Consider the following 14,791-nt stretch of genomic DNA (forward strand, 5'->3'; position numbering starts at 1 on the left):
GGCTGCTGTGATCCAAGTAGCCAACACAATCACTGAGCTGCTGCTATCAAGGGTACTGACTCTGGGAAATGTGCAGGTTATAGTGGATGGCTTTGCTGCAATGGGATTCCCTAACTGTGGTGAGGTGATAGACGGAACCCATATCCCTATCTTGGGACCAGATCACCAAGGCAGCCAGTACATAAACCGCAAGGGGTACTTTTCAATGGTGCTGCAAGCACTGGTGGATCACAAGGGACATTTCACCAACATCAACGTGGGATGGCCAGGAAAGGTACATGATGTTCGCATCTTCAGGAACTCTGGTCTGTATGAACAGCTGCAGCACGGGACTTACTTTCCAGAACAGAAAATAACCGTTGGGGATGTTGAAATGCCTATGGTTATCCTTGGGGACCCAACCTATCCCTTAATGCCATGGCTCATGAAGCCATACACAGGCACCCTGGACAGTAGTCAGGAGCTGTTCAACTATAGGCTGAGTAAGTGCAGAATGGTGGTAGAAGGTGCATTTGGACGTTTAAAAGTGCGCTGGCGCAGTTTACTGACTTGGTTAGACCTCAGTGAAACGAATATTCCCACTGTTATTACTGCTTGCTGTGTGCTCCACAATATCTGTGAGAGCAAGGGGGAGACGTTTATGGTGGGGTGGGAAGTTGAGGCAAATCTCCTGGCTGCTGATTACACACAGCCAGACACCAGGGCGGTTAGAAGAGCACAGGAGGGCGCGCTGAGCATCAGAGAAGCTTTGAAAACCAGTGTCATGGCTGACTAGGCTATGATGTGACAGTTCTGTTTGTTTCTCCTTGATGAAAACCCGCCCCCTTGGTTCACTCTACTTCCCTGTAAGCCATCCGCCCTCCCTTCCCCCCGTTCAATCACCGCTTGCAGAGGCAATAAAGTCATTGTTTCAAATTCATGCATTCTTTATTAATTCATCACACAAATGGGAGGATAACTGCCAAGGTAGTCCGGGAGGGAAGCACCACGTGGTGTGGGGGAGGAGGGAAGGACAAGGCCACACTGCACTTCAAAACTTATTGAATGCCAGCCTTCTGTTGCTTGGGTAGTCCTCTGGGGTGGAGTGGTTGGGTGCCTGGAAGGCCCCCCCCCCCACGTTCTTGGGCATCTGGGTGAGGAGGCTATGGAACTTGGGGAAGAGGGTGGTTGGTTACACAGGGGCTGCAGCGGCAGTCTGTGCCTTTCCTGCACCTCAACCATACGCCGGAGCATATCAGTGTGATCCTCCAGTAGCCTCAGCACTGCATCCTGCCTCCTTTCATCATGCTGCCGCCACCTGTCCTGTTGCTCCAGCCATCTGTCCTCATGTTCATTTTGTGCTGTCCTGGACTCTGCCGTTGTCTGCATCCACGCATTCTGCTGGGCTCTTTCAGTTTGGGAGGACTGCATGAGCTCATAGAACATTTCATTGCGAGTGCATTTTTTTCACCTTCTTATCTGCGCTAGCCTCTGGGACGGAGATGCTAGTGGCAGTGTTGAAACATTTGCAGCTGCGGGAGGAAAAAAAGGGAGAGTAAAATTGAAAAAGACACGCTGGCTACTTAAAAGGAGGGGCTGATGTTTTCAGGTTAACATGCAGCACAAACCCAACTAACCCCCTCCCCCCCCACAATTCTCTGGGATGATCGCTTCACCCCTCCCCCCACCGCGTGGCTAACAGCGGGGATGATTTATTTTCAGCCACAGGCAACAGCCCAGCAGGAACGGCCACCTCTGAATGTCCCCTTAATAAAATTCCCCTATTTCAACCAGGTGACCATGAATGATATCACTCTTCTGAGGATAACACAGAGAGATAAAGAACAGATGTTGCTTGAATGCCAGCAAACACCGGGACCACACGCTGCCAGGCTTTCTGATGCAATGATGCCAGACTATGTGCTACTGGCCTGCCGTGGTAAAGTGTCCTACCATGGAGGATGCAATAAGGCTGCCCTTCCCAGAAACTTTTTGTAAAGGCTTTGGGAGTACCTCTAGGCGAGCTTCATTGAGATGTCCCTGGATGATTTCCGCTCCATCCCCAGACACGTTAACAGACTTTTCCAGTAGCTGTACTGGCCATGAATGCATAGCAAGTCTTCAGGGCAAATTAATCATTAAACACGCTTGCTTTTAAACTGTGTGTTATATTTACAAAGGTACACTCACCAGAGGTGCCTTCTCTGCCTTCAAGATCTGGGAGCCCGAGTTGGGAAGGTATTGGCTCCAGGGTGATAAACAGTTCCTGGTTGTCAGGGGGAACAGTTTCTCTGCTGCCTGGTGTGCACTATCTTCAACCTCCTCCTCCTCATCATCTTCCTTGTCCCCAAAATCCTCATCCCTGTTGCTTGAGACTCCCTTGCAGGAGTCCACATACAGGTGTGGGGTAATTGTAGGGGCACCCCCTAGAATGGCATGCAGCTCATCATAGAAGCAGCATGTCTGGGGCTCTGACCCCGAGCAGCCGTTTGCCTCTCTGGTTTTTTGGTAGGCTTGCCTGAGCTCCTTAAGTTTCACGCGGCACTGCTGCGGGTCCCTGTGATTGCCTCTGTCCTTCATGCCCTTGGAGATTTTTTTCAAATATTTTGGCATTTTGTCTTTTGGAACAGAGTTCTGATAGCACGGATTTATCTCCCCATACAGTGATCAGATCCAGTACCTCCTGTTCGGTCTATGCTGGAGCTCTTTTGTGATTCTGGGACTCCATGGTCACCTCTGCTGATGAGATCTGCATGGTCACCTGTGCTGATCAGCTTGCCATGGTGGCCAAACAGGAAATGAAATTCAAAAGTTTGCAGGGCTTTTCCTGTCTACCTGGCCAGTGCATCCGAGTTGAGAGTGCTGTCTAGAGTGGTCACAATGGAGCACTCTGGGATAGCTCCCGGAGGCCAATACCATTGAATTGTGTCCACACTACCTGAAATTTGACCCAGCAATGTCGATTTCAGCGCTAATCCCCTCATCGGGGAGGAGTACAGAAATCTATTTTAAGAGCCTATTAAGTGGACAAAAATGGCTTCGTTGTGTCGACGGGTGCAGGGTTAAATTGATCTAACGCTACTAAATTCGACCTAAACTCATAGTGTAAACCAGGGCTAAGATTAGCTGGGATTAGCCTCTCTGCAGCTGGGAGCATCAGTTACTTGGGTGGACCCAATATGGGTATATTTAAGTGATGCTTCTTAAATATTGTCAGTAAGCTCCTAGGTGCAACCGCGCCCCCGTGCTGTGTAAATGGATAAAATGATCAAAACTGGGGCTGCCCCGGATTCTGCTGTAATAATGGAGTGCGAGGAGATAGCAGGTTAGCAAATCAATGGTGAATAAACCCCTCCAATCTGTCTTGCTGTTCGTAGGGTCACACTATTCATTGTGAACATTCAGTGACTTCTAAGATGTTTTTGAAACCCTTCACCCATCCTGAAAGTTTCATGAATTCAGAGCTGAAATGCACTGCCCACTGTTTGTCATTAGCTAGGCTCCTATGTTCTATGTTTGGTTCTCAAATCCATCACCTGAAAACTACTCATCCAACCAAATACATTGGGCAGCTGATGGGGCTGGTTCACACCTGAAATCCCAAGGCTACCATTGACTGGATGCTCTCTGACTAGCTCTAAAAGATTATGAAGCTGCTTTCAGGGCTTTGGGTAACATCACCTCTAACCCCCGGCCTTTCCTCTTGTAAATTCCTGTCCAAACTAGAGATTGATGCAGAGCCAGCAAGACCGCATCCAGGCCTGTAAAGCACCTCTCATGTGATTGAAGTAATCAGACTTTAAGTCCACTCGCTCTGGTCTTTTCTATCATGAAAATTGGCCCCAGTTGCTAGCATTGGTGTATTTGCATCAATGTAGGCTGCAATTCACACTGGTGGATTTAACTCCTGCGAGGAAATTGGTCCACTGGTGCAAATCATGGCTTCACCCATCTCCATGAAGGGTTTGCACTGGTGCAGCCACAATGCTGGGGCTAATTCTCCAAGTAGACAAGGCCCTACACACACAGCATGCAAGGTCTAGTCCAATCGTCCAACAATGCACTTCCTGTCATGTCTGGAAGCTTGATCCCCAGGAGCTGGGAACAGGTGAGCTACCTCTGCTAGCTCCATTGTACTCAGTGTGGTTCCCCCGACATGTCAGTATACTTCTCTACATTCGTAGGTGATGACGTTCTCCACCAGTATGAGCACGTGCTGGGGTCAGATGAGCTCTCCTACATAGTGGATCGTCCCAGCGGACAAGAACAGGACACCTTCTACGTGGAGGGATTTGCCTTCCCGGACGCTGACTTCTCAGGGCTGGTGTCCTTCCATGTCACGCTGCTGGACGCCCCAGTTGAGGTACAGTAAGCCGCTGCGCTCACTTGGCCTGCGCCTATCTGGGCTGGAGAGAACAAAAGCTCTGCAGAGCGGCTTCTCTAGCGGGGGTGCTGCCAGTCCACCATGCCCCTTGGTGGCTCAGCAAAAGCAAGGACTGAGCCGTGGCCCGCTCGATCTTAAAGCCTGAGCTCTATGCTGGAGCATAGGTTCAGCCATGGCAGGCCTGTCAACTGCTGCACGTGGCATGACCACCACCGGAGGAAGCCAGAGCACCGCACAGCCTGGGTGTAGGAGATCCAGTCATGGGGACTGACGGGCTCGTGTCCCCCTCCCCTGCGCTGGACGTTTTGGTCATGGAGTGGTTCAGCTTTGGAGTCCTGCCACTGGTGCCAGGCCGCTGGCTGCTAGCCTGCGGGATTAGCCTCTGCAGAATCGGTGTCTCTGGTGGGCCACCCAAAGGAAAAGCTGCTTCTAGGCAGGCTTGTTGGAGGATTTGGGGAGAGGGGATGGAAACGGAACAGTATCGGAATAACACATCCCACGGCCCCTAAAACCAGCAGGGCTGGGCACGGTCTCCACGTGAGTGGTATGCTTTCCCAATGGGCTGCTTGGTCCGTAACTGCTGCTGTGGAGATCGCTGTGCCAACCGCCTCGGTACTAATGAAACACGCTGGCAAAGAGAGTGTGGTGAGTCTACAGCTAGTATCTGGTTCACTACGGGATAACTACCTACAACTGCCGCCAGCTAACGGAATTGCTTCTTTAGCTGACGTGGTCGCAGGCTTCGGCAGCAAAGGTCATTGGGTTGACCCATGCTGGGGGCCATAACATTGGTAGGAGAAGGCGAAAATGTCCTGGCTGGATGAGGGGCTACCCTAGCTGAGCCAAGGGTTTTGATGCTAAACACTTAACAGGAGGAAACTGCTTTTCAATAGCAACTAAATCGAGGTCTCCTGCCATTTGAGCCAGGCCTGAGTTTCCCCTTCCTTCTGGGCAGAGGCTTGAATTACAGTGGGGTAAAGGGCCAAATGCATGGGAGCAGCAAAGGGAATGATAAAAGGCATCACTGCCCTCCAGATCCTGTGGGGATGACGTAGCAGAGATGGCAGAGGCCACATGCAAGCAGGGATCTCCCCCCTGCTCCAGAGAGATCTTTGAAGTTGGACTAAGATCCATCAATCACCCCTTGTTTTTTTCCCCCCATAGAATCTTCCCGAGACCCCGATTTTCACAGACACGGTGGTTTTCCACATGGCTCCCTGGATAATGACCCCCAACACTCAGCGGCCTCTGGAGGTCTTTGTCTGCAGGTGAGGGCAGGATGGGTCAATTGCCCTGGGGAAATGGGCTGAGCTGTCATTTTCTACCCAGGGGCTTGATCCTGCGAGGTGCTGAGCCCTCTGCTCCCGGTCCAGCGCAGCCCTTCAGCACACGCATAACATCATACACGTGCATAGCCCCGTTGACTTCAATGGGCTTTGGATCAAGCCCCAAGGGCCTAACTGGGATTTAAGAGCAAGTCAGGTTGGAAGAGGCCACCCCCAAAGACCCATACTAGGATGGGCCTCTTTAGGCACGTGAAGTCAGATTGTGGAGACCTTACAACTGTCCCTGGACCCATCATGCCTGGAATCACTTGATTATAGCCTGGACCATTTCCATCAACACACCTTTGTGCCATGGGAGGGCAAGAACACCTGGGCCAAAAGCCCCAAGTGGTGGCAGTGAGACTGATGGGTGAAAAATTCTCTCTTGATACCCAGGAAAGGGGCTTGGCTACTCTCAGGCACCAAGCCAATTAGCACCTCGTTAACATACTAAATCCCCTGTTGGATAAATAATGGTTGGCCAATCCATTCCCCACTGTTGTTTGACCTGGGCCTGCTGGGATCTCCCCAATGACGGGTTTTTTTTGGGCTGGCGGGAGGGTGTCTGTCTGTCCCCTAGTTTAGGCCTCACTCTCCTCCCCCGTTTCATTCCCAGCGTGAGCGACAACGCCGACTTTGTGGAAGCCGTGAGCGAACTCGCCAGGAAAGCCCACTGCAAGCTGACCATCTGCCCGGAGGTGGAGAACCGCAGCGACCGCTGGATCCAGGTCATATCACCGGGAATGGGAAAGCCAAATGCACGGGGCCTGCGTCTCTGCTGCCTTGCAGAGTCATTGACGGCTGCCAGGTGGCGTTTTGTGCCCTTGTTATGCGGCAGTCAGTCACTCAGTGCAGAGCAGTGGGGGAAGCGGGCCATAAAGCTCAGTCACGTCCTGCTGCATCACAAGGGTCCCTGGATGAAACCAGCGAGGTTCAAAGCTGGAGGAGTGGAGCTAACACTCTAAAGATGTAGCTCCAAGAACAGGCTGGGTCGAAACGAAGAACCTGCCTGCATCTGTTCAGCAATGGTACAACCGCAATCCCATGTGGGCTTGATCCAAAGCCCATCCAAATCAACAGCAATCACTTCTGCAGGTTCTGGTTCAAGCCCCGTATTGGCTGGCTGTTTATTTGCCATTCTCTTTGTCCCCTCTAACAGGATGAGATGGAGTTTGGCTATGTGCAGGCTCCCCATAAAACGTTTCCCGTGGTCTTTGACTCACCCAGGGACCAAGAGCTGCAGGACTTCCCTTTTAAGAGCATTTTGGTATGTGACGCTGTCTAGCGGTGCCAGCCCTCAATTTAACACCAGCTCGTTGGAAAGTTTGTGTTGAAAGGCTTTGGGTTTTTTGGATAGAAATTGCAGTTTTCAGCTATTGAGACATTTTGAAAAATGCATCGATTTTGACTAAATGTAATTTAAAAAATGGAATGAAGTGTATTTCAGAATGGAACATTTGAATTTTTCATTCCGAAAGAACTTTTCAAGACTAAATTCATTGGGTTTTTTTATATAATTTTTATTTAAAGTTCAAAAATCGACATGAAATGTTGTGATTTTATCAAAATGTTTTGATCGACCCAAAACAAACTTTTTGGGGTCGTTTTGTTTAGCAGAAAATGTTGACGTGTCTTATTTTTGGTGAAATAGAAAATCTGGTTTCCGTCCAGCTCCGTGCCTCTGCGATGAGATTCTGACTCCTTGGAGGGCTGTAGGACCGACTCAGATTCTGTTCTTCACAGCCAGATGTGCAGCCCTGTTAACTTGTATTCAAAATACTGTCAAAGTCAGATTCAGGACTCACATAATTTGTCAGACCACTCTGTTTATTAGCAAAGCGCTTTGCCAATGCACCCAGATATGTGAGTCCCCCTCTGAGGCTCAAGCTAACTTATTTATACAAATAAGCCAAAGACAATTTAACATAAAAGACAAAAGGAAGCAGAAACTGACAAATATACATACATATCTTATTTGCATACTAACATTTACCAATCTTCTAGGTCAGTAGGAGCTCTAAGTTAATTAGTTTGAGGACCCATTGTCTCACCCTCCTTGATGTTTCTCTTCCTGACAACTATATTTCAACAAACCCTTCAAGTAGCATTTCTTTAATGAATTATAATTTCAATATAATTCATTCTACTTTCACAATCCCTCCTTTTGGTCAAGCTACGCAATGACCAGCAATGACTGGGTTCCAAATATCAAGCGTTCTTTATCTCTTTGTTCATCAGTGATATTTAAAATCATCAAATTAGCACTCTGGTTTGGGGCAGCTATCTGTGTAGCATGCCTGACACAATTTTGGATACAACAGGAAAGTAACTGAAAACATACAAAAATTATTAGGATTCCAAACAGGAGAGTTAGGGCTCCCTGAAACAACCAGTTTCCTATGCCAGAGAAATTGAAAAGGTTACTTAGCCACTTCCATAAAGAACTTGGCTCTTCGTGGGGAAGATATGCGATTTGTTCTAAGTGGCTAGCACGATCTATTACCTCATTGGTGTTGTCTGGTATATACACACAGCAGTCTTTTCCAATGAGAGCACAAGTCCCTCCTTTTGCTGCCAGCACTATGTCTGATGCCTGACGGTTTTCAGTAGGAGCTCTAAGCTAATTAGTTTGAGGACCCATTGTCTCACACTCCTTAATGTTTCTCTTCCTGACAACTATATTTCAACAAACCCTTCAAGTAGCATTTCTTTAAAGAATTATAATTTCAATATAATTCATTCTACTTTCACAATACTAAGCATAGGCTTCTGTAGGGTTTTCCATGCACAGACCTCAAGTCGTTTGCAAAGGGTGAGGGGAGCATGCCTTCATTTTACATATTGGGAAACTGAAGCACTGAGAGGCAAAGTGACTCAACCAAGGTCTTACAGGGAGTTGGTGGCAGAGCTGGGAATAGAATAATGTAGGTTTGACTTGCCATGCTGTACCTGGTCCCCTGGACCATGGTGCCTCTTTGTTTGGCCACTCCAGACAGAACTTTTAGCACCAACACCAGCCCCGTGAGGCGGCGACTTTAACTGCTTCAATTGCAGCAGGGTGCAGTGTATCTTGTGTAGCATGCCCATTTAAGGCCTGGGCCTCACTTTGTCCGCGTTAAGCAATTCATTGCTCTCAACTTCATTGTCATCTTATTCCCTGGAAGGGCCCTGATTTTGGCTACGTGACCCGAGAACCTTATAACGAAAGAGTCTCCAGCCTCGACTCTTTTGGGAACCTGGAAGTCAGCCCTCCAGTGACTGTCAAAGGGAAGGAGTATCCACTGGGAAGGATCCTCATTGGCAGCAGCTTCCCCAGGTGAGAGGCATGAGCATGGTTCGGGACAGCATGTGCCTAGGGAGAATAGACCAGCCTCTCCTCCCAGCTGAGCTCAATAGGAGTAGATGTGGCAATAAGACAAAGTTGCAAGTGCTACAAGCTTTCCAGATGCATCCGTGGAATATCAGTGCCAGGGGAGCAGAGGATGAAGGGAAGCATGGCAATAGGGAAAGTGGCAGCCCTGGAGATAGACACCCAGAGAAAGGGGTACAACCTACTCCCATCCCACAACAAGACAGACATTTAACTACTGAATTGCTTGTTCATATGCAGACAGTCGGCAGCCATAACCAGTGAATTTCTTCATGCCTACTGCTGCAGTCCTTCACTTAATTCATCACAGAACAGTCTTACATTGATGGAGCACCTACAAATTAGGCTGATCATTTATTATTTGCATTGTGGTAGGATGCAGAAGCCCCAGTCTTGGGCCAGGATCCCAAGGTGCTAGGTGCTGTACAAACCAAGAACAAAAAGCTGGTCTCTGCCCCAAAGAGCTTCCAGAAGTACCTCATGACATGCCCCGCATCAGAGGGACTTCCAAGTATTTTAACCACTGGGTTTCCAGTTTAGTGGACATCCCTTATTTGATGCCTAATGTCCTGCAACCTGTACCCAATAAAGCTACCCTGAAGCATCTGATGAGCTAATCAGCGTGGGGCCAAGCAATAATTATGTCCAGGCTTCTGCAGTGATACAAGCCCATGATCTGGCCAGGTTGAGATGTGGGATCACTTGAAAAACAAGCTTTGCTCTATATTTGGCCTCGGTATTTTCTGTGTGATTTTGCATCGTAGGTGCCACGGCTGCCACAGCCTGGGAACGAGGGGCACGTTTAATGTGAGAGTCATTAACCATTAGAACAGTCCACCGAGGGCCATGGTGGGTTCCCCAGGGAGAGAGACATGCTTTCGACCTTACACAGGGCTTGAGGAAGAGATAAAAGACATTACTTCACCCACCTTGTCGCTCTAATATCCAGAAACCAACACGGCTACAATGACACTGCATACGACGGTGGTAGAACCATAGACATGCAGGGCTGGAAGGGACCTCCGAGGTCATCTAGTCCATCCCCCTGCGCTAAGGCAAGATTAGGCACAGCTAGGGATTAAGTCATCGGGGATCGGGGCCTCGTGCTGAGTGCTGCACAGACGTAGCTAATGAAAAGACAGGCTGCAAGCCCTTGGCGGAAGCGGCCAAATAAAGCAGCATCACCAGGAACCCTGGCCTAATCGAGGCGGATTCTAGGCGCACATTAGACAAGTTGCAGTTGAGACGATTTCGGGATGATTCAAGTTGTTGGCCTCAGCTTCCTGGCAACGTATTACGTAAGCCACGAAGTAGTATTTACACTTTGCATGGGGCGGTCAGGTTAGCAATTACACGCCTACCACTGATCTAGAGTTTATCAGCCTTTAGTGCTAGATGAAGGGAATCTGGGGTAACAGGCATGTCATGACAAGGGGGCCCGTGCCCCATCTCCATTTCATGGTGTTGCTCCCTGCTTGGATTGAGGGTGGCCTGCTCTGCCCTCCCAGAGAGGCAGGAGAAAGAGTAGCTGTCTCCTAACTACCTCCCCTACCCCACCCCAGTACTTACCCCAGGAGCATGTGACTAGGCCAGAACTATTGCTCTCTTCTCCTCTTGCCACACCCAGGGCCGCTGGCTGGGTGGGGCCCCCAGATCAGTGAGTCATGGGGTTAGCTCCTCCCTGAGATGCACACGGCTGGTCTTTTCAGAGCAGTCGTTTCAGGTTCTCTGCAAACTCAGGCAGACGTCCCTGCATGAGTTCCACTCACGTCATGTTTTCAAGCTTTCCTCTGCAGCCATGAGGGCTTAGAAATTTACTTTCATCTGACTCCCGGGGCGGGGGCCTAGCCATGAGCCTGTAACTGTTATGCCTTAATTTGGCCCTGTCCACCTTGCATCCCCATTCTGCTCTTAACTGAAGAATGTGTCTGGCTCTTCTCTTGCTTCCCTTTGGCCTCTAGGGTTGGCGGCAGGAGGATGACAAGGGCCGTCAGGGACTTCCTCTATGCCCAGAAAGTGCAGGCCCCTGTGGAGCTCTACTCTGACTGGTTGTTTGTGGGTCACGTGGATGAATTCCTGAGCTTTGTCCCAGCCCCGGGCAGACAGGTACCATACGCTGGGTGAGAGGTCTCGGACCAGCCCAGGGCAAACGGGTACCGCACACTGGGCAAGAGGTCTCGGACCAGCCAAGGGCAGATGGGTACCACACACCGGGTGAAACGTCTGGGACCAGCCCCGGGCAGACAGGTACCACACACTGGGTGAGACGTCTCGGACTGGCCTTGGGCAGACGCATACTGCTCACTGGGTGAGACCTCAAACCCCCAGAGCATATGTCTGCTCCAGCACTGCCATGTGCTTTTTAGACACCTGAACATTTTAGGGAGGTCAAAACATATGGAACTCTCCTCTGCAAGATCCCTCTTTTCAAGCTGAATTTACCTCACTCCAGAAAACTGATTGCTCCAGGGAGGGTGTAATGAGCGTGGGTACCACACCTGTTGATCCAGACTATTGCAACCGTTCCTTGTAGACTGAACCCACTGGGCAGAGGGTTTGTAATGTGAAATGTGACTGAATGGCAAAGATCTGTCAATGAACCGGTTTGTCTGTTGTCAGGGTTTTCGGCTGCTCTTAGCCAGCCCCAGTGCCTGTTACAAGCTCTTCAAAGAGAAGCAGGAAGAGGGCTATGGAGAAGCCAGGATGTTTGAAGGTAGGATAGCTCATCTTTTTTCTCTCTCCTGCACCACTTCACACATTAGAACAAACCATCCGGAAGTTTCTGTCTGTGGTGAACAGGCCTGCCTCAACAAGCTGTTCTACGGGCACAGGACAGCTCAGCGAAGAGCTGCTCAAAAACTTCCTGTCAAAACTGTTTTAACAGAAAGTCTTCAATTACAAGAAATTTTGTCGAGGAAAAAGTTTATCCATGGAATACTTTTGATTTTTCATTTCCCCCCCGCCTCTCCCCAAAAGGTAAAATTTCTATTTGGTTGTGCTGCGTGGTGCCTCATGTCCAAATCTTCTCTGTAGACTAGGCTCCTGGAATAAGCTACATCTCCCATGCTACACCATGGCCAGGGTTTCCCATGATGCACCGCCTGCCCTCTCCAAGAGGGGAGACTGTAGTGCATCATGGGACATGTAGTCCTACCAAGGTACCTAATCTGTTGAGGAGAATGCGAGTTTGAGGCACCCGAATTACAACCACCATGAGGCATGACAGCAGCATATATTTTTTTGAGTTTTAAATTTTTTAGCATTCAAATTTTCCATGGAAAATGTTGACATAAATGACACTTGCTTTGTTTTTTGTCACAACTTCCCCTGGGGAAAAACACACCATTTTCTGACCAGCTGAAACGAGGCTCTTAGATCTACATATGCACGTAGGTCACATGTACATCCCTGCTTAGCACATGAATTTTCATTCGTCTCTTAAATTTCTTTCTTCTTGCAGAGTTAGAGACAGTCACCACAACAACAATAGATGAGATTCTGGCCAATGAAACCCTGAGGCGGGAGAACGACTACGTTCAGGTAGGGACAGGAGACAAAGCAATAACTCGGCAATTTTGGATGCAGGACTCTGGTAACCCAGTTGACCCACCTTCTGTCCATCTAGGTGCCGGTGTAAGGACCGATCACTGTTGCACGTGAGAACCTTACTGAAAATGTCTGGTTGGAAGCAGTTTGTGGCAGATTGGAGACGTGGCCTAGAGAGGCTGGTGTAAGGGGGCTGCTCAAAATACATACAGCCACACTGAAAATAGGATTTTGCCACTACTAAGAAAATCTGACATTTTTTGAGATTCTTGCACTCAGACTGTCCTGTTTTTACTCACAACGGGCCATGGTCTAGCTCAAAGGGGATGAAGTACTGAGTAAAAATGGGTCATGTATGAAGGGAAGAGGAGGTTGCTTTGTGGCCAAAGTAGAAGAAATGGCTGTGTCCCGACAATAAGCAGGTCAGGGCTACTGCACTGCAGCCCTTGGGACAGGTGAGAGAGAGCATAGGAAGCGCCGAGTGTGTCCAGATTCACAGTGGAGCCGGAGAACCAGTGAAATAGCCGGGGAAGACTTTGCCTTGATTTATCTCAGCTCTGATATAAGGCCCTAGCAAGGGGAGAGTTGGGTTCATGGCTGGGTATTGGGTTTCACATGCCGCCACCACCGGCCCTCCAGGCGAGGTTCTTTCTCCATTTCAATTCCCAATTTACTTCCCACGTTGTCTCTTACTGAACAGACAGCAAAAACGCTGCCTCTCCAAACTGCTCCTCCCAGGGCTGCCTATAGGAGGAAGGGTTTTGTGACCTTGTCCTTCCTCCCCAGAGCTGCATCGACTGGAACAGAGACATCCTGAAACGCGAGCTGGGCCTGAGCGAGAAAGACATCATTGACCTCCCCCAGCTCTTCACCGTAATCAACAAGGAAGCCACTGCTTTTTTCCCAGACATGGTAAGAGCCGTAGGAACAAGGGTCTCTCCCGTTTTCTTGCAATTCTAGGGGTTAAAAAGTAGGTTTTGGTTCAGATGAAGTGTTTCAGTTTGGACTATTTTTAAATAGTTCTGATTTAAAAACCCAAAACTAAAGGAAATCTTGCAACAAAAAGTCCCTTTGAACTGAAAAAAAATCAAAACATTTCAAAAATGTCAACACAAAACACAGGGTTTCTCCAGACTTTTGTTTTGTTTCTCCAATTTGGCCAAACCAACCTCAAGTCACAAAAATTTCAGTGTTGCCAAATCTGCATTTTTCACCAGAAAAACAGTTTCACCTGAAAAATTTCATCCCGTTCTACTGAATTCTTCTCTGGGGACTGGGTTTCGCTGAAAACATTCAAACCTTGCTGAGTACAAGGCTAATCTTCGTGACCAGTCCTCCTCCTCAGACAGCCCATTCAGAGTCCAGCCTCCTTCACAGCGTTGTCAACTCTTGCAGTTTTATTAGGATCACTGTTGCTGACTCTCACGATTTTATTGCGAGTAGCACGGTCTCTTCTGGGGCAGCTGTTTTTCCATAAAGTGCCAACCACTGGAGTCAAGTGAATGCAAGAGAATCTCTGCTTTTTCACTTTGTAACCCTCATGATTGTGAAGGAAAGCTGAAAATGTGAAGTCCCCTAATGGCTTGGAAGCCAAAGGCAAATCCAAAAGAGTAAACATTTATTATTGCAAAAAATTACATGATTTTTAATCCAGTGTGATGGGATTTGGGGTCTTAGGGGGGTGGGGCAGATGAGGGGATTGCATATGCAGACTCATCTTGGGGTTGGCAATGCTGCTTTAATTAACAGTACCTAGTGCGTTTCATCAATAGATTGCAAAGCACTTTACAAAGGAGGCCAGTCTCATTACACCCACTTTACAGATGGGGAAATCTAAGACACAGAGTGGGGAAGAGACTTGCCCAAGGTCACTAAGCAAGTGAAGGGTAGAGCTGGGGATAGAAGCCAGGTCTCTTGAGTCTCAGTATAGTTGCTTTTTCCACTAGACAATGCTGCCTCCTTTAGGTGCCTGGCCTGCCTTCTGGGCCCACTCCAAAGCTCAATTAAAGTCGGGGGAACCTTTCCATTGACTTCAGGTTGGGCCCTTTGTCAGGTGTACTTCAGGGTAGGGGCTGTGTTCAGACAGCGCCCAGCATAGGGGGGGGTCCTGATCTTAGCCCCCAGGCACCACCATGATAATCGGTGATTCATAATTAAAAATAGCCAAAAATAAAAATGGATCCTAAA

The 14,791-nt window shown here is 48.8% G+C and overlaps 1 protein-coding gene across 1 annotated transcript in view; it reads left to right on the plus strand.

Moving 5' to 3' along the window:
• The window catches only part of LOC125624402 (protein-arginine deiminase type-3-like), a 42,855-nt gene that overhangs the window by 26,143 nt on the left and 1,921 nt on the right, over nt 1-14,791 (plus strand). The window contains exons 7-15 of the mRNA XM_048825064.2: nt 4,164-4,342; nt 5,528-5,631; nt 6,305-6,416; nt 6,848-6,955; nt 8,853-9,004; nt 11,020-11,164; nt 11,678-11,771; nt 12,519-12,598; nt 13,391-13,516. Coding sequence (XP_048681021.1) covers nt 4,164-4,342; nt 5,528-5,631; nt 6,305-6,416; nt 6,848-6,955; nt 8,853-9,004; nt 11,020-11,164; nt 11,678-11,771; nt 12,519-12,598; nt 13,391-13,516 — 1,100 coding nt within the window. The remainder of the gene's footprint in view (nt 1-4,163; nt 4,343-5,527; nt 5,632-6,304; nt 6,417-6,847; nt 6,956-8,852; nt 9,005-11,019; nt 11,165-11,677; nt 11,772-12,518; nt 12,599-13,390; nt 13,517-14,791) is intronic.

Source organism: Caretta caretta, chromosome 18 (genome assembly GCF_965140235.1).
Source record: "Caretta caretta isolate rCarCar2 chromosome 18, rCarCar1.hap1, whole genome shotgun sequence".
NCBI lineage: Eukaryota > Metazoa > Chordata > Testudines > Cheloniidae > Caretta > Caretta caretta.